Source organism: Oncorhynchus mykiss, chromosome 15 (assembly GCF_013265735.2).
Source record: "Oncorhynchus mykiss isolate Arlee chromosome 15, USDA_OmykA_1.1, whole genome shotgun sequence".
Taxonomy (NCBI): Eukaryota; Metazoa; Chordata; class Actinopteri; order Salmoniformes; family Salmonidae; genus Oncorhynchus; species Oncorhynchus mykiss.
This window is the reverse complement of record NC_048579.1, coordinates 23,275,427-23,295,935: the sequence shown is the minus strand read 5'-3', so window position 1 is coordinate 23,295,935 and position 20,509 is coordinate 23,275,427. Positions and strand designations below refer to the sequence as shown.

At 41.7% G+C, this 20,509-nt stretch overlaps 1 protein-coding gene across 19 annotated transcripts in view; it reads right to left on the bottom strand.

Annotated features, from left to right (window-relative positions):
* Positions 1-20,423, bottom strand: part of LOC110489823 (abl interactor 1) — a 66,583-nt gene extending 46,160 nt beyond the window's left edge. For 2 of the 19 annotated variants that reach the window (XM_021562765.2, XM_021562759.2), the window contains exons 1-2: positions 19,984-20,415; positions 3,705-3,872 (exon numbers count right to left, since the gene is read on the bottom strand). In XM_021562765.2, coding sequence (XP_021418440.2) covers positions 3,705-3,872; positions 19,984-20,100 — 285 coding nt within the window. In that variant the 5' untranslated portion in view covers positions 20,101-20,415. Of the gene's footprint in view, positions 1-3,704; positions 3,873-19,983 lie in introns of all 19 variants that reach the window. The other 17 variants (XM_021562763.2, XM_021562761.2, XM_021562758.2 and 14 more) reach the window with 13 other exon arrangements.
* Positions 20,424-20,509: the final 86 nt, after the last annotated feature.

Genomic DNA, 20,509 nt, shown 5'->3' with positions numbered 1-20,509 from the left:
AGATGCCAGAAAGCAACCACGGGGAGGGAGGGAGAAGGTGCCCACACAGACACCAGTCAGCGGACACTCCCTATTCCTTAACCATGGGCTAACCTTCCAGACGCCAGGCCTGGCCACACCACGCCCAGGAGGATCACTGTCATCAGCCCCATCCACCACCACATTCTGGCTCACCACCACCCATAGCTTGGCATCTAAAAGGAATGACTGAGGGAATTATGACAAGAATTAGATGACCTCCTCTGCGGGGAGATCAAGTGAAATAAGCGATTTGTCACGATTTGAAAACAACCCACTCAGAGCACCAACATCCCTACCCTATTGTCCATTTCCTGATAGCTTACATAGATTCTGAGAATTCACTAACACACACACTTCAGCTTTTAAAAAGAGCTTGCAATGTGTCGCAGTCTTTCCTCCTCATTTCCCATTCACCACCAGAACGTAAGCTGGGCTATTCTCCAGTCTGCCCGCGAGCTGGGAGTGAACTCGGCGCTAGTTTTTATAATGATCCATCTCTGAACAGGACAAGAGAGCGATAAAAACAGCCACAGCTTGTGGATCCTAGCACTAACTTGATTATTACCACAGAGATTGGACATCAATCCACAGCGACTGGTCAGAGATGTCATTCTAGTTGTCTACACATCATTCCTAGCTATCAATATCCCAAAGAGAGCAGTGGAGGCTCCTCAGAGTAGCAGGGAGAGAACCACACTCCTCAGTGAATTTAATAAAAATAGTGTAACGTTTAAAAAGTGAACCTTTTTAGATGAAACTATACTTAATATATTCACGTCACCAAATAATTGATTGAAACTCACTGTTTTGCAATTAAGGTCTACAGTAGCCTCAACAGCACGCTGTTGGGTAGCACCATGGTTCAGCCAGAGGACAGCTGGTTTCCATCCTCCTCTTGATACATCGACTTCAAAACAAGACCTAGGAGGCTCATGGGTCTCACCCCCTTCCATAGACTTAAACAGTAATTAAGACAACTTCCGGAAGACGTCCTCCAACCTATCAGAGCTCTTGCAGCATGAACTGACGTTGTCCACCTAATCAAAGGATTAGAGAATTAATCTTGTACTGAAAGCATAAGCTACAACTAGCTAGCACTGCAGTTCATCAAATGTGGTGAGTAGTTGACTCAAACAGAGAAAGACAATATTAACAGTTTTGAACAAATTAATTTCTTTAAAAATTGAGAAGCTAGAGAGAGCAAGATATTTTTATAAATATTAAAAAATCCCCCACGTTCCCTTAGCTAGAGAATGCAGCTAGCTAGTTTAGCCTACTCAAACAGAGATGGATGCTATGTTAGCTAGCTGGCTATGGCTATCCAACACTGGAACTCTTCCAAGTCAAGGTAAGCCTTTGGTTTTATAAATGTATTGCCAATGGGGCCCGCCGGTGTAACTGCTAAACTGCTTTCTGACTGTACTGCATGATTGTAGCAGGTTTACTTACGCATTCTAGTAGCTACGTTATGATGTTAACTAATATGGTGACAACGATGTAGGCTGTGTGTAGCAGTTATGATATGAAGGTCTGTCTTGGAAAGATTTTTTCACCTGGTCACAGACAGCTGATGTGTTGTGCACTGAAGTCCACAAGCAAAGGGAAAAGGTGAGAGGAGGAGAGCTCATAGATGAGAGAAGGAATTCTACAAAGAGCAAAATTATCATGCTGTTTGTATGTGGCTGCTATGAAAGTGAACTGTGTTTGATCAGGGGAGTATTCATTCTGCAAATTCTGTTGAAAACCTTTTAAACTGGAGCAAACGAAACGGGTATTAACATACCTGAATATGTCCAATAGAAACTCTTGTTTGCACTAAGGATTACACCCTAGATCAGCTAGATGCAGGCAAGAATGTGCAAGGCGGTTTTGAATGTGTCACCTTGATTGCTCAAATTTCTCTCTCAACTTGTGCAACTACATTGTAAACTTTCATTCATAGGCTAGGTTGTAGCTACCTCATGATGGGTATAGGGAAAATTTGAGTATCATTAGTATGCCCCCCAAAAAATAAGTCCCCCCCCCCATCTTAAATGTTACCGACCGCCACAGAGAGACTAGGCTAATTATGAATAGCTATTAATCTAGTTAATTAGCAAGATAAATAAAATAGCATTACTTAGGGCCTGGACAATATCAGCATCACCATATGTTTTCCATGGCAAAAATGAAAACACAAAGCAGACTAAAAACTATTGGGTCCTATAAAAACCTGCTGTATGTAAAATTGTGTGTGCTATAGCTGGAAAAATAAATGTGACTCTGGAGGACAACATTAGTTTCCAAAATTAGGGCTGTTTTCCTAAAGCACTTTCCTTGCCACGATACTAACGAGTATCACCATACTGGTATCGTTCAGAGAAGGGCATGCTATACTAACCATTCATAGCTATACATCCACTAGTTGAGAGAGGAATATGCTCATTTACAAACTCTTAACACCTCAACCACCATGACCCCGCATGCCCCCATCTAACAACCCAGATATTGCCATGGTTACCAACACCACACAATGCTATGGCAACTAAAGACATGAGAAGCCCCTGTTATTGTCAATACAGTGAAACCGATGGGAAATATAATAGTATTTACACAATGAAGGGGGGTCAAAAGTGCAACGGGTGGTCTGTTGTCTGTTAAGTCTTGTTTGCTTTTTTTCCATTTCAGAGTGGCAGGCTGTGCTTAGCAACTCAGTCAAACCAGTGCAGTGAATGAGTATTTTCTCTCTGGTGAACATGTTGAACAAATATCACGCTCTCTTTGCTTCTGCCGGTTCATGACCGTCAGGGATGGCTGGGATCGCTGTCATGGAGACACGAACGGAGTGGAGTTTTGGTGACATAGATGTCAGTTGTGTGCCATCTGTGAGTATTGACTCATGTCCATGACTGTTCATGTGTTCTTTCTTTGTCTCTATTTCTCGGTCAACCTCAGTCTTCCACCGACTTGCTCATGCTCCATCACGCTTTCCCTCACCTCCTACACTTCTCTCCATATATTTCTTGTTATTTACCTCTCACTCTATTGAGATCTACATTTCTGAGAATTGTTAAATCAGAGACTTCAGATTTACTGTAGGAGTCGTAACCTTACCTTAATCATTGGGACATTTCAGACATAGAGGAAAGGTGTCTTCTCTATTCTCTTTCTCTCTTACCATGAAAGAAAGCAACCAGTCAACCACAATTCCAACAAGACTTGACCTGAAGGCTATGACTAAATGGTTGCATCATTTCCACACTCCCAAGCATGAGTCTACAGTATGATGTAGGGTTTGGCACATTGGTGAGCTGCCATTTGTCCTTGGTCCCTTTGTTTGAGCCGAGTCCTTAATGACTTAATTGGATGAGCGGGCGGATTTACCTCCTCCAAATGGCAGTGGTCTGGCCTGTGGCCTCAGGCACACAGTTTGGAATAACAGGGTGAGGCAAAGGGGCAACAGTGAGATGATCAAATCAGTGTGAGACTGCACTCGCAACCATAAAGTAGAGAGCATGAGAGGGTGTGAGTGAGAGAGAAAGAGCAACACACAGAGAGGGATGGTGCATCAATAATTTATACAAACACGCAGTCAGTCACACATTTAAATCAATAAAAGGCACCTTAGTCACTGCAGAAAGAGGCCATACACATACAAACGGTATATGTACGTGCGTGTGTGTATGAGAGACTCCGGATCTGACCTGAGAGATGTGGTTAATGGAGGACTCCATTCGGCGCAGCTGCGAGGCCTGGATGTCCAGCAGCTGCAGCACGTTGTTGGCTAAGGCATTGATCTGGTAGGCCACGCTGGCCAGAGACTGGGTGGTGTAGGCTTTGGTCTCCTCCAGAGCTTTTCTCTTGTCCGTGGCCTGGAGAGAGCGAGAGGGAGACGAACCACGTTAGAGTCACGTCGACATTTGACAAAAAGGCTTATTCCCCAGAACCCTGATACTGTCTTAGGCGCATTAGAAGATTCAGAAAAACATCAAAGGGATTAATTGAATTGACACCCATTTTTAAGCTGATTGGGCTGTGTGAACATTTGGTACGTTGGCCACCTTAGCTTCCTTATCATGCCGGTGACTCTTTCAAGCTCACAATCCCAGGAACACTTTCAATAATATAATTCAATACTTCCATCAGCATACACAGCTAAACACAAAGCGAATGTTGGCTGAAGAGCTTCAACCTGAAGAAAGGGAGATACCTAGTCAGTTGCACAACTAAATGCCTTCAACTGAAATGTGTCTTCCGCATTTAACCCCCCCCCCCCCCCCCCAAGAAACATGCACACACATCGTTTCCTACATAAACGCTAGCGGGAATGCATATGACAGCATTCCTCAACTGATGCTCTAGGGAGTAAAAATGGATCACTTCACGTATAGGCCATTTTTGACTGCACTTTGCTACTACTTCAATGTATAATTAATTGCTCATTTATACAGCAGTACTCCCAAAGTTTTGAACTCTCAGTCAAACCCATTCAATTCTTTCCCATGTCAAAAGGTGAAATGCCCTGAAGTAGATTCAAATCCCCCAAGAAATGACTGGTTCTACATCTCTATACTGACAGTACTGCTAAACTTAGCTCAATCCATTGCATTCGAGTGTTTATGGAGCAAAATTGAAGATAAGTCTCAGTGTCACTCAGATACAACAGCTCAACGCAGAGGTGATGGCATTACACATGCAAAATCCATAAACCCTTACCTTCTTCTGTCTGTGTTTTTAGTGCTCCACCATTCCTGTGATAAACTGGGTATGCAGATAGCTGCGCTGGGCCTCTTATGAAATCAGCAAATATGCTGTTAAAAAAATAAAAAATAAAAAAAAAAGGAATCCGATAGCATTTCAGGGAAATGAAATTTAATGTAAAGAGCTAGTGTTGTGTGTTACGTGCCAAAGAGGTTACAAACTAGATCCTCCATATCCCATAAAAAAGGTGTACGGTGGACCGTAACATGAAAGTAAAGAGACCTGGTTTCCACAAGAAGGTTCTGTAGACATGTCGTGGGGTGGTTGACCAAGTGGATTGTGTTACGATTTGCTGTGTGAAAAGGGATGCTCTACAGGGATTGGGCCAGGTGAAAAATAAGGTGAAAAAAGACTAAAATTGGGCTAAAATGACCCAATCTCTGCCTGTGGAGGAGACTGTAGTGTGGGGTCTGGTTAGCCAGTGAGCCACGAAGGCATTGTGGGTGTTGATAAGGCAAATAACTGAACTGCAAGTGCACATTTCTTACAACTGCATCTTCAGATATCCATCTCTGTATGACCATTTTCTTAAACTAAACACTTCAGTCATCCTTGTTCATGGGCATTTAACTCAGGCGCTAACTTGGAGAGAATGACCAAATTTACATGCACACATTATTCCGGATAGTAGCTCATATCCCACTTAAGGTCTAATTCGGGATAAGCTGTTTACATGCACCTTTGATATCCCTCTCATGAGTATCCCTGTAGCCATGAATAAACAGAATATTCCTCATTTAAGTTTATAGGTTTAATGGAATAGTAACCAAACTCTGGACATTGACTATAGGCCTATAACCTCACATGTAGCGTAATATATTAACTCCTGCAGAATTATGTATTTCTTGCAGTGAAATTATCAAACAAATGTTAATTGTGTCTCGGGAAGACTAGTGGAGAAATGTTCTCTCTTACTTTAAGCATCTCTTGAGAAAATGTGAATCTAATGTGTATATCTTTGACACTTAAGCAAGCAGACCACATAACAAAATATGCACCCAAGACGAACTGAAGTCTTATCAGAAACGTGTTCAGTTGTTTTCAACTCCTTAAGACCGGTCAAATTGATGCACAGTCCCAATCTGTCAACTATTTGGAGACATTGCATTTTCTCAAGGGTCCCTATACGAAAAGACAACTTAACCTGTGTTAGCTAGATTAATACATTCATTTTAAATCAATGTAAGACGTTATTCTGGTGGGCACTGCTTTCGTCTTCTGGGGCAACAAGTTGTGAAGAGAAGCTGCATGTATCTAACTATAGGTTGACAAAACAAATGGCCTACCAAATGTTGGAAACTGTAATATGGCCTACCAAATGTTGGAAATTATAATATGGCCTACCAAATGTTGGAAACTGTAATATGGCCTACCAAATGTTGGAAACTGTAATATGGCCTACCAAATGTTGGAAATTGTAAGAAGACACTTGTGTAAATTAGGGGTGAAAGTAGCCAGTAGTAAATTAATTATAGTATACTAAATTATTATGGATGGAACTGTGCAGGTAGCCTACTTTTTGAAGTAATTTGTTTGACAATCAGATGAAAACATTACACAACACACCTAAGGCGTTTTTATCTCAGAGCTGCCAACTCAACATACTGACTACACCACTCGCATTGTAAAATGAATTTACACATAGGTTAGTCAAATCATTGCTCATGTGCATCTGCATAGCCAGGCGCTAAAATAGAGCTTGGTCTTATTTGTGACGCTTGAAGCACTGCAAATCCTGCCTCTCCCATCTCCTCACTGGTGTTTAGGAGCATATACCCACGTGGGTGATTGAAAGATGAGCTGAGTCCACACTCCAGTCCAGTTGGTGGTGGTAATGCACCTTAAAGTTGGTTGCCAATAGCCATGTAAAGTTCAAATAAGAAGAAGCCTGAAGGAGGGGAGATTACTAGAAACAAACTCGGTTTACCATTTTATCTGTGGATTCATTTTCGGAGTAGAGGACCTTGTGCATTTCAGGTCACACCACTGCATCTCGCAAACGCAGCATCTCCACTTGCCAACTTGAGCTGACTCCGAGCTGGGGTCGTTAATTTCACGTCAGGCCCTTAGCCTGTGCTGCAATAAGGCAGAGTTAACCGTTTGAGAGAGTGGTGGATGTGCTGCTAAAAAAGATCATCCGGGGGACGCAGGCAAACAAATCACTGTTCATGATTCCACTCGTTTGCAACGAGGCCGGCGAGATTACAACTCAGTCAGACCAAGAATAAGCGCTCTGAGCTTTGATCAACGCTGGGAGCAATATCTAGATGTCTTAGACGCAATTGATTTTCTTTGTGTACAAAATATATATTTGAATTATACTTTTTTTCAAATTATAAAGTCCGGACCTCTGTCCACGTGTGCAATTACGGCCCTGTTACCTAAACTGGAATGTAGACGACAACATTTCTTGGATGGCATTAAAAACATTTTTTTTTTAAATGCACCACACTTTTTAAAAGACAACATACTAAGATAAGGAAAGCAAACTACAGTGATCATAGTGAAAGCCTACAGCTCTGGAACAGTGCATTAGGGAGTGGAAGTCCACCAGCGTGTTTGGCTGGTTTCTTCTGGTAAGTGAGGGATCAGCAATAGAAGGTTACGAGACGAGGGTGGGATTTGGGCCTGGTTCACTAACATCTAAAATGCATCCTTTCACCACAATCCAGTCAAGCCAGATAAATAACTCACATCAAGGAAGAGAAAAGGAAAGGCCTTTTCCAAAGTATTTACATTCAAACAGGGCGTCGGGCGGGCTGCTTAGCTGACGGGGCCAACTGCTGCTTGGAGGCACCATGAACAGGATGGAAAGGCCCAGACTCCCTCCCTGGGGGAAGAGACTTCCAGGATCAGGACAAACTGTATGGCCCCCTACACCCAAGAGCTCTGTTATGGGTGGAAGCTACATTTACATTTTAGTAATTTAGCAGACGCTCTTATCCAGAGCGACTTACAGTTTGTGCATTCATCTTAAGATAGCTAGTTGAGACAACCGCATACCAGTCATAGTTAGCACATTTTTCCTCAAAGCTACAACTGGACAACAGAGGGGTAAGACTGAGGGCATGGAGTATCTTAGACCTGGGTTTTTTTTTAATAAGAGGAGGTGACGGCGCACCCTATCAACTTATATCACTCTTACCAAACCCAAGCCATTTTCCTTTTGAGCGACAAAGTCTGACCTCTTGTAGCACAAGCTTCTGAAGAGGTCAAATAACAGAGATAACACTTCAAGCGTTGCTATGCGGGAACAAGTCAGAACGTTCTCCTCTGAAACAAGACAAGACAGCGACAGGCAGTGTAGCTCCCGGGAAATGTTCTGCTCCCCTCTACAGCCGACAGTCAGATTTTCTTTAGCACATCCTCATATCCTGGAGGGAGATGTGCCTGGAAAATGGCATAGCCCTGTAAAAACAAATCTACACAAATAAATACTACCATGGAAGTGTTGAAATGTTCTGGTATGACATGCCTCATGTATGAAAATAGTGTAGAATTGACTTAATTGTCCTCAATTTCCCCCCTCCTACTTCTCTCTGCACACGGCCAAGTTACACACAATGCTGACGATGTATGAAATAGGTAACATTGCATGCACTGCAGCCTAATCATTGCACGCATTGCAGCAATCTGTTGCATGTTGAATAGGGACACACGTTTGAGACTTAGCGGTAAGCAACAATCCATTAAAAAACGAAGGAAAATCAGCCATGCCAAGAAAGTAGATGTCACCAGGGATGAGCGTTTTACCCATTCTGATAAAAAAAACAAGGTTGAAAACATTACACAGTGCAGATATACACCTCCTCAGATGGACTCACAACAAGGACTGCTCTGGCAAGGTCAGAGGCAAGGTCATAGGCCTCACTACAAGGACTGCTTTGCGGGATGTATTGACAGCTGAATGAGATAGAAAGCTTTGGCTGAGACAAGAGAGAACTTGGGCAGCAGAGGAGAAGTGCTTTGTAGGCTGTATTGATGTGGATGGACTTGCCCAGAGGTCCAGGATGTGACAGAAGAGACGTAAAGCCAGTGGAAAAGAGATTACTACAGTGATACTGGTAATCTGGCCGCAAGGCTACGTAGGGCCCAAACCTAACATCCAGGAACATGCGTTTTAGCCTCAGCCATCTCCTGACCATCTTCCATTGTTTTTTTTCTTTAGGCAAAGACCACGACGCAACATCAAAGACTACACTAACCTTAAAGGCAGCAAGCCTAGTAGTTAGAGCGTTGGGCCAGTAAGCAAAAGGTTGCCAGATTGAATCCCCAAACTGACAAGGTAAAAAAAAAAAAGGTTGTTCTGCCCCTGAACAAGGCAGTTAACCTAATGTTCCTAGGCCGTCATTGTAAATAAGAATGTGTTCTTAACTGACTTGCCTGGTTAAATACAGGTTTTAAAAAACAATTCAATTAAACCTAACTCAGCAGGCATAAAAGAAACACACGAGTGTAGTTTCTTTCTTTCTGGTCGTTCTCTTCTGCACTGTTAACTCCTCCACATTTACTGGATTGGTTTAAGATGAAGTGTCGCCTTGTTGACATCCAAAAGAGGAAGTCCCGCTCCAGGTTTCTTTCCATTTCCCCTGAAAAACAGATGCATCCGTTTTTTTTGGTAACCCCACTCAGGGTGAGGCTACACCAACGACACGAGCAAACTGCCAGGGCATTAATCTATAATCCAGAAACAATGGCTGACCCTGGTAAATGTCTCTGTCTGGCTTGCCTGAGATTAGATAAGATACCCAATGAGGAAGGGAACTAAAAAGGTGAGCTATAAATAGTACTTTCAATCCATATCAAAATAAAGCAGCACCCATAAAATATACGGGCTCTTCAAACAAGAGCTGTGTTTCATAGACCGTAATAGCCTACAACATTCGGATCTATGTGTATTGCATCATCAGAGGGTGAGGGAAAATGCAACCACACCCAGAGGGGCAGAAATATGCACAAGGAAAGCTGTGAAAAACAGAACCCCAACACATCTGGGAGACTGAGACAGTTCAACAGATAAGTGCAAGAGAAGTTACAATATCTACAATTAAATAAACTTCCGTAGAGTTGCAACTTTAAATCTGCGTTTTAAGTCGTTGCCACTTTCTGAACTCAGCAGCAGGATAAGTCCATTATTCATTTTCTTATTCACTGGGGCAGATGGGGGGCAGACTGAAGAGCTAAAAAGGTCTTCCTGACCTTGAGAAACTGTCGTTGTGCAATTAAAAATTCAATCAGTATATCAGGAAAGGGACACAAAGGGGAACCTTGTAGAGGGAATCAAAAAAAATGTAAGTGTCCTTTTGGAAATAATTCAACAGTAATACAGAAAACTGCCAATTCAAACAATGGTTACTTAAATGGCTTTTTATTGGTTTTGAAAAGAATGTTAAACTAAGTGTGAGTGAAGACCAGTACAACACAAGTTAAGTGATACTATTCAGAGTCACAGTCCTGTTGTAAACCGCTCCTCATCTTGTACTATTCAGTCACCTTTGAGCTGATTTCCTGGTGATTACAGTCTTATGTCCAACAACACACACATATACACTAGGCTCCTTAGTTCCAATGAAGGGAAATCTAAACGGTACAGCATACAATGACATTCTAGAGGATTCTGTGCTTCCAACTGAGGCAATAGTTTGGGGAAGGCCCTTTCCTGTTTCAGCATGACAATGCCCCTGTGCCTGAAGCGAGGTCCATACAGAAATGGTTTGTCGAGATCGGTGTAGAAGAACTTGACTGGCCTGCACAGAGCCCTGACCTCAACCTTGAACACCTTTGGGATGAATTGGAAAGCCGACAGCGAGACAGATCTAATCGTCCAACATCAGTGCCTGACCTCTAATGCTTGTGTCTGAATAGAAGGAAGTCCCAACATCTAGGAAGGCTTTTCTGGTGGAAAGCCTTCCCAGAAGAGTAGAGGCTGTAATAGCAAGAAAAAGGGGACCAACTCCATATTAATGCCCATGTTTTGAAATGACGTGTCCACACACTTTGTCATAAAAATACAGTACCAGTGAAAAGTTGACACCTACTCATTCAAGGGTTTCTTTATTTTTACTATTTTCGACATTGTAGAATATTGAAGACATCAGAACTATGAAATAACACGTAGAATCATATAGTAATCAACAACAAAAAAGTGTTAAGCAATCAAAATATATTTTGAGGTTGGCTGATTGTGGAGTCCAGGTCATCTGATGCAGCACTCCATCACTCTCCTTCTTGGTCAAATAGCCCTTACACAGCCTGGAGGTGTTTTGGGTCATTGTCCTGTTGAAAAACAAATGATAGTCCCACTAAGCACAAACCAGATGGGCTGGTGTATTGCTGCAGAATGCTGTGGTAGCCATGCTGGTTAAGTGTGCCTGAATTTTAAACAAAATCACAGACAGTGTCAGAAGCTAAGCACCCACACACCACCTCCTCCATGCTTCATGGTGGGAACCAAACATGTGGAGATCATCATGTGTCACAAAGACATGGCGGTCGGAACCAAACATCTCAAATGTGGACTCCAGACAAAGGATAGATTTCCACCCATCTAATGTCCATTGCTCGTGTTTCTTGGCCCAAGCAAGCCTCTTCTTATTATTTGTGTCCTTTAGTAGTGGTTTCTTTGCAGCAATTCGACCATGAAGGCCTGATTCAAGCAGTCTCCTCTGAACAGTTGATGTTGAGATGTGTCTGTTACTTGAAAGCTGTGAAGCATTTATTTGGGCTGCAAACTAAGGTGCAGTTAACTATATTGAACTTAACCTCCTCTGCAGAGGTAACTCTGGGTGTTCCTTTCCTGTGGTTATAATGAAAGCCAGTTTTATCATGGCACTTGATGGTTTTTGCAACTGCAAATTTTCCGGATTGACTGACTTCCATGTTAAAAAGTAGATGGACGGTCATTTCTCTTTACTTACTTGAGCTGTTCTTGCCATAATATGGATATGGTGTTTTACCAAATACAGCTATCTTCTGTATACCACAACACAACAACTGATTGGCTCAAATGCATTAAGGTGTAAAGAAATTCCACAAATTAACTTTTAACAAGGCACACCTGTTAATTGAAATGCATTCCAGGTAACTACCTCATGAAGCTGGTTGAGAGAATGCCAAGAGTGTGCAAAGCTGTCATCAAAGCAAAGGGTGGCTACTTTGACCAATCTCAAATATATTTAGATTTGCTTAACACTTTTTTGGTTACTACATGATTCTATATGTGTTATTTCATCATGTTGATGTCTTCACTATTATTCTACAATGTCGAGAATGGTAAAAAATAAAGAAAAACCCTTGAATGAGTTGGTGTGTCCAAACTTTTGACATGTACTGTATGTATGCATGTATGTATATTTGAAGTCGGAAGTCTACATACACTTATGTTGGAGTCATTAAAATTCGTTTTTTAACCACTCCACAAATTTCTTGTTAACAAACTATAGTTTGGCAAGTCTGTTAGGACATCTACTTTGTCCATGACACAAGCAATTTTTCCAACAATTTTTACAGACAGATTATTTCACCGTACAATTCCAGTGGGTCAGAAGTTTACATACACTAATGATGTCATGGCTTTAGAAGCTTCTGATAGGCTAATTGACATCATTTCAGTCAATTGGAGGTGCACCTGTGGATGTATTTAAAGTCCTACCATGAAACTCAGTGCCTTTTTGCTTAACATCATGGGAAAATCAAAAGAAATCAGCCAATATAATTGTAGACCTCCAGTCTGGTTCATCCTTGGGAGCAATTTCCAAAACGCCTGAAGGTACCACGTTCATCTGTACAAACAATATACGCAAGTATAAACACCATGGGACCACGCAGCCATTATACTGTTCAGGAAGGAGATGCGTTCTGTCTCCTAGAGATGAACATACTTTGGTGCGAAAAGTGCAAATCAATCACAGAACAACAGCAAAGGACGTTGTGAAGACGCTGGAGGAAACAGGTGCAGTATCTAAAGCATCCAAACAGGTGCAAAAGCATCTATATCCACAGTAAAACGAGTCCTACATCGACATAACCTGAAAGGCCGCTCAGCAAGGAAGAAGCCACTGCTTCAAAACTGCCATAAAAAAAGCCAGACTACTGTTTGCAACTGCACATGTGGACAAAGATCGTACTTTTTGGAGAAATGTCCTCTGGTCTGATGAAACAAAAATAGAACTGTTTGGCCATAATGACCATCGTTATGTTTGAGGAAAAAGGGGGAGGCTTGCAAGCCGAAGAACACCATCCCAACCATGAAGCACGGGGGTGGCAGCATCATGTTGTGGGGGTGCTTTGCTGCAGGAGGGACTGGTGCACTTCACAAAATAGATGGCATCATGAGGAACAAAAATTATGTGGATGTATTGAAGCAACATCTCAAGACATCAGTCAGGAAGTTAAAGCTTGGTCGCAAATGGGTCTTCTAAATGGACAATGACCCCAAGCAAACTTCCAAAGTAGTGGCAAAATGGCTTAAGGACAACAAAGTCAAGGTATTGGAGTGGCCATCACAAAGTCCTGACCTCAATCCTATAGAAAATTTGTGGGCAGAACTGAAAAAGCGTGTGCGAGCAAGGAGGCCTACAAACCTAACTCTGTTACACCAGCTCTGTCAGGAGGAATGGGCCAAAATTCACCCAACTTATTGTGGGAAGCTTGTGGAAGGCTACCTGAAACGTTTGACCCAAGTTAAACAATGCTACAAAATACTAATTGAGTGTATGTAAACTTCTGACCCACTGGGAATGTGATGAAAGAAATAAAAGCTGATATAAATCACTCACTCTACTATTATTCTGACATTTCACATTCTTAAAATAAAGTGGTGATCCTAACTGATCTAAAACAGGGAAATTTTACAAAGATTAAATGTCAGGAATTGTGAAAACCTGAGTTTAAATGTATTTGGCTAAGGTGTATGTAAACTTCCAACTTCAACTGTATGTATGTATGTATGTATGTATGTATGTATGTATGTATGTATGTATGTATGTATGTATGTATGTATGTATGTATGTATGTATATATATATATATATATATATATATAAAAAATGTTGTGTATTTTTGGCTCAGAAAAGGGGGGAGGGGGTAGAAAAATCATCACTGTGGGAACCCTGTTCTAGTGTTTTAAGGGTTCTCCTTGAAATGTTTACTGGGAAACTACAACATAAACAAGACCACTTAAAAGTGCCTTCAGAAGGTATTCATACCCTTTGACTTATTATACAATTTGCTGTGTTACAGCTGGAATTCAATATTTTTTTAATTCTCACCCATCTACACACAATACCCCGCAAGGACAAAGTGAAAATATGTTTAGATGTTTTTACACTTTTTCACACATTTATTGAGAATGAAATACAGAAATCTCATTTACATAAGTATCCGCACCCCTGAGTCAATAGGATTATGGCTGTGAGCCTTTCTGGGTAAACCTTTAAGAGCTTTGCTCACCTGGATTGTACAATATTTGCCCATTATTCTTTTTAAAAAATATTAAAGTTCTGTCAAGTTGGTTGTTGATCATTGCTAGACAATCATTTTCGGGTATTGCCATATATTTTCAAGCATATTTAAGTCAAAACTATGACTTGGCCACATTCAGTCTTCTTGGTAGCAACTCTAGCGTACATTTGGCCGTGTGTTTTAGGTTACTTTCCTGCTGAAAGGTGAATTGTTCTCCCAGTGTCTGGTAGAAAGTGGACTGAACCAGGTTTTCCTCCTTTCAGTTTATTTCTTATCCTGAAAAACTACTCAGTCTAACAATTACAAGCATACCCGTAGCATGATGCAACCACCACTATGCTGGAAAAAATATGCAGAGTGATAATCAGTAATGTGTTATATAGGATTTGCCCCAAATGTAACACTTTGTATTCCGGACCAAAAAAAAGTTACTTGCTTTGCCACATTTTTAGCAGTATTTTCAGGATGCATGTTTTGGAATATTTTTTATTCTGTACAAGCTTTCTTCTTTTCACTCTGTCAATTAGGTTAGCATTGTGGAGTAACTACAATGTTTTTCTCCTATCACAGCCATTCAACTCTAACTGTTTAAAATCACCATTGGCCTCATTATGAAATCCCTGAGCGGTTTCCTTCCTCTCCGGCAACTGAGTTAGGAAGGATGCCTGTATCTTTGTAGTGACTGTGTGCATTGATACACCATCCAATGTTTAATGAATAACTTCACCATGCTCAAAGGAATATTCAATGTCGGGGGCCCCAGGGCACGTGCCCTGCGTGCCCATTTGGTAATCTGGCTGGGCTAAGAGCCGCTAGGCTTTCAATGCTGAGAGAAAAACCAGGCCACTCCGACAGTGAGAGAAAGAAAGATAGGAAGAGAAAGAGGACTCTGTAATCCTTAGAGACAGAGCTGTGTGAAAACGACACATGTATCACCTTCAGGCCAGCCTGGCTCTTTACAATGGAAAAGTCATGTCTGCTAGGTTTCACTTTCAGCATGGGTACACAGAGGTCATGTGACCAGGACAAAAGGACAGCAAGTAAACGTGATCTTGAGTGCTTGACTCATATTGTAATTTAGTGCATTGGACTGCATAGCTGTACAATGTTTCCCTCCCTCCAAAACACTGGCCTACATTCAGTCTCCATTCAGTTCTGGAAAGTGTTATTGGGATCTTTGTGCCACACCCAAGAATAATTGTAAGGGAGACAGTAAGACACATGGTGAAAAAGAAAGTGTTTAACTTGACATGTTGCGGTGGGCTGCTGCTGCCCTCTCCTCAACCTCCAAACCTGCGTCGTGTACCCTGCCAACAAGCCAGGTGGCCCGGTTTGTACATGTCCCGGCGTCCTTGCCCAAAAACGACAGCCCTGGCTGTCACAGAGGTTAGGAAAACATGGTGCTGACTCAGTCACATTCCTGAGAAGATATGGCCCATGGCCAAAAGGGAAATCTGTTTCTTGCGAGTGGGCCACCATCATGTTGGGTGAGTGGACATGCTACATTCCCACTGGGGTTAACTTTGAAGGAGAACCTCATTAAAGAAAACTTCCAAGGTATATCTAAAAAAAGAATGTTACAAAAGAAACACTGATGCATAATTGACCTTTATCCAAATTAGGATGCCAATATTAATAAATCCTGCCTGATGTAGAGTGACATACAACAAAAGACTTCAGAGCTACAGGAACCAGGAGTGTGTCCTTCCCTGTCATGACCATGACAACATAACCATACCTCTTGCTGTCAGTCAAGGCAGGAAATTGGCTGTCCTCGTTTACAGACTGGCTTCAACCATCTGCTACTGAACAGTGGGCTACATAGCTGTGCTACAGTCAACATGTTAAAAAACCAAAGCCTCTATGAGAACAGAAAGAGGAAAAACATTAAGAAAACAGTCCCTGAAGACTAGCAGAGTCATGCTGAGGCATGTTGCTATACACATGGTTGTCTCTCACTCATCTGTTTTCAACTCACATACAGACAGAGAGAGAGAGGCACAGAGAGAGAGAGGCACAGAGAGAGAGAGGCACAGAGAGAGAGAGGCACAGAGAGAGAGAGGCACATAGAGAGAGAGAGAGACACAGAGAGACAGAGAGAGACACAGAGAGACAGAGACACAGAGAGACAGAGAGACAGAGAGACAGAGACACAGAGACACAGAGACACAGAGACACAGAGAGACAGAGACAGAGAGACAGAGAGAGACAGAGAGAGACAGAGAGACACATACAGACACATACAGACACATACAGACAGACACAGACAGACAGAGAGACACAGACAGAGAGAGAGACACAGACAGAGAGAGAGACACAGACAGAGAGAGAGACACAGACAGAGAGAGAGACACAGACAGAGAGAGAGACACAGACAGAGAGAGAGACACAGACACAGAGAGAGAGACACAGAGAGAGAGAGACACAGAAAGAGAGACAGAGACAGAGAGAGAGACACAGAGAGAGAGACACAGAGAGAGAGACACAGAGACAGAGAGACAGAGAGACACAGAGACAGAGAGACACAGAGACAGAGAGACAGAGAGACAGAGAGACAGAGAGACAGAGAGACAGAGAGACAGAGAGACAGAGAGACAGAGAGACAGAGACAGAGAGACACAGACAGAGAGACAGAGACAGAGAGAGAGAGACAGAGAGACAGAGAGACAGAGAGACAGAGAGACAGAGAGACAGAGAGACAGAGAGACAGAGAGACAGAGAGACACAGACAGAGAGACAGAGACAGAGAGAGAGAGACAGAGAGACAGAGAGACAGAGAGACAGAGAGACAGAGAGTAAGGGAAGGAAAACAGCTGAAAGGATGTACAGATGATTTGATTTTTTTTTAAGAGACCATATGGGCAGTGTCTTCCTGTTGGGTTTAAGGTTCAAGTTGAACTTGTGACAAAACTGCCTGACGGCTTTAGTTTACAACATCAATCATTTCAACTCCTCAACACTACGCATGGTTCACTCCAAGAATCTCCAGGGAATTACTTAATCCACTAAACCAATTAGGCTCAGAAATATGCAGCATTTTGAGAAACGGTAAACTTCTGTCGAGGGATCTGGAGTATCCTGCAATTACTAAATATAACTAAGGATGATTGCTGTTCACAGATAACCAATCAACAGTGAAATTAAGGTATAAGCAAGGAGACAAGGATGAAAACAAATTGATAGGCAATCCTTGTGGAGTTGGAGGAAGTTGGCAACACGCGTTATAACTGATTTAATATTCATATTTTTGATGGACTCAAATGGTCGGGTACTTAAACATTCCTCTGCAGGTGTCAATACCCTGGATTCCTTTCAGCACCTGATGCAGTGCGGTATCCTTCAGGGCAGTTGCCTCCGGCTGTTACTCTTCTTTCTTTCTTTTTTTTTTTTACAAATAATTTGCCACTTGTCTTACAAGAAGCTAAAATGACTATGTATGCTGAGGATGAGCCCCTACTGAACGTGAGCTCACAGACTCTTAGCAAGGAGTTACAGTCAGTGCCAGAATAGGTCATTAACGATAAACTGGTCTTAAATACATCCAAAAGCATTGTATTTGGTGCAAAGCATTCTCTTAAGAGTTGCACATAAAGGGTGTGACTGTTGAACAAGTCAAAGAAGCTGAACTCCTAGGAGTAACATTGGATGGCCAGTGATCACGGTCAAGTCATATTGACAAAGGTGTGAAGATGGGGAGAGTTATGCCTGTTATAAAAAAAGATACTCTGCATTTTTGACACAAACATCAACTGCATTAGCTGTTCAGACTCTGATCTTTTCTTATCTTGATTACTGTCCGGCAAAATGGCCAGGTGCAGCACCAAAAGACCCGGCAAAGCTTCAGCTGGCTCAGAACGAAGCAGCACACATTGCCCTTAACTGCACACACAGAACTAACAGCAGCAACATGCATGATAGTCATTCATGGTTGAGGAGAAATGGACTACTTCTAGTGTTTTTAAGAGAAAATGTTACGTTGAAAATGCCTAACCACCCGTATAATCTATTTGCATACACTTCAAAAACAGACATACACCACCGACACGTCACTATGGGTTTCTTCACGGTACCCAAACCAAAAACAGACTTAATGCATCGCTCAGTTATGTATAGAGCCATGTCGTCGTGGAATGCTCTGCCACCAGAAGCTACTTGGTCATATTAAGATCTAATTGAACTGTTCTGTATATAAGAATATATGATATTTGTAAATAGTATTCTTGTTGTCTCTTGGTGTCTTTCCAACATACAACTCTTATTTTAGTTTATTTTGAATTGAATAAATATATCTTGTGTTTTTGTCTATTACTGTTACTTTGTCATGCATTTGCACGTTTTATGTGGACCCCAGGAAGAGTAGCTAAACTTGAGAAGTAGATCTCAGCCGTAAGCTATAGCCTCTTTACCCTGAGGGGGACCAAGATAGCTCATCAAAAGCCTTCTTATGCAACAACTTATTCAGGTTAACTCAATGCTATAACAGAGCCACAGTGTGGAATCACCATATCAACATGTACGTCTAGAGAGCACTTGTGCCGTATATTCACAGCATAGGATGAAGCGTATGATTTGTCAAACATTCATCTTTAGAATTCCCTGAGATTTAATGAGCTCATGCTCTTGGATTTCTGTAGGAAAGACCTCAGTCTTAATATCAATATTTTTTTTTAAATCAGTTTTGACATTCGTTTCAGGGATGTAAAACAGTTTAAAAAGCTATGTCCAAAGCCATATCCATCAGTAACTTCAGCTGCTAGCCCACAATTTAAGTAATTATAATGCAGCAGGGCAATAGACCCTTGGCAGCATGAGGTAACATATAAAATAATCCAGTAAAATAATTGAACCGTTTCAGAACGCAGTACAGAAATGTGTTAAAACATGACCAAACTCAACAGTCAACATCTGTGAAACTTAGTTAAAAAGGGTAACACAATCATATGTGGCAAATTGCAGAAGCATTCACTGATAGAAAAACAGGCGTTGAAAGTCTGATATTCCCCAGAGAGAATTAGTATTGTTAAAAAAAATACTATGCAGTGATTGGCTCTGTTGCTCTTAATAAATAATGCCTCATGTTATTTTTTGTACATTATCTATGGTATGGGCAGGCTAATTGCAAACTCTAAGAAGATTCTTATAAATGCCTTGACATTTATACGTTTGCAATTGCTTACAATATCATAGTCCACGTATTGCAAATGTATAAATCACAGAAAATACAAATAAAATTAGTGGATAGAAATCAAAATGTCAAACTATCCCACGGTGTCTGTGAGGGACAGTAAATAAGGCCAGTGTCTCCGCAAGCGCAACTGCTTCTGTAACTTTGAAACAATGTAACGATCAGATGAAATTGTTGCGTTTTAACAGTTACGTGTGGAGTGCACAACACGTTTCAGATCTTTTTACAGCGGTTTAGTTTGCACCATTATTTATTTCATTAAGCGAAGATAACAGCCGAAGTTAATACTAGACACACCCTCTGTGTAAACGAACTAAATATGATCAAAGGACCAACAACGCATTGAATGGCCAACACTGTATCCAACATGTCCAGTGCGGTGATACTACACACTGGAATGGCCAAAGACTCCCAAAAGACGTGTATTCTCTATGAATATCTAACGTTACTCCTTTATGTGTTAATTGTGATCCTTTCCATTTCTTTATCCACATTTCCTGTCCCCAGTTTCCCAACCGTTCAACAACAAAGAATTCCGAGATAACAATGTTGAGTAAAATTACTAATTTTGCTTACCTGAACATAATTGTTTTCACAGTAGTCTGCTACCCGCGTGAGATTCTGGTAACTCTCTATAAGAGCTCTTTTACCGGCTGGAATTTCTTCCTCTAACAACATTTGCAGCTCTGCCATCTTACATCGCCCCGCATAGCTTCCTCGCCTTCCCTTTGATTGAAACCACCAGCTCTGCTTCGGAGAAAAAAAGAAGAAACTCCTTCGCCTGGTATAGTGGGATTCTTGGCCTCGCTTTCACACCGGCGCAACCTATCAGCCACCCGCAAAAAAACAACCAACATGGATCACAGTGTAGAATGCTGGGATACGTAGTGTTACAATGTATCATTTTCTGGGTTTCCGAATGGCAACAGTCGTCAAATTTGATACAACATATCAACGCGAAATGCTTTTATGCCCGGGCTGCATGCTCGCGTAACATTTCTTATTGTGGCCAACAACACATAGTATTGTGGTGGCTTCATCCCTTTACCATACAGTTATTTGATGGAACATGTTTTGAGGTCAATTACACACTCAGCCATTG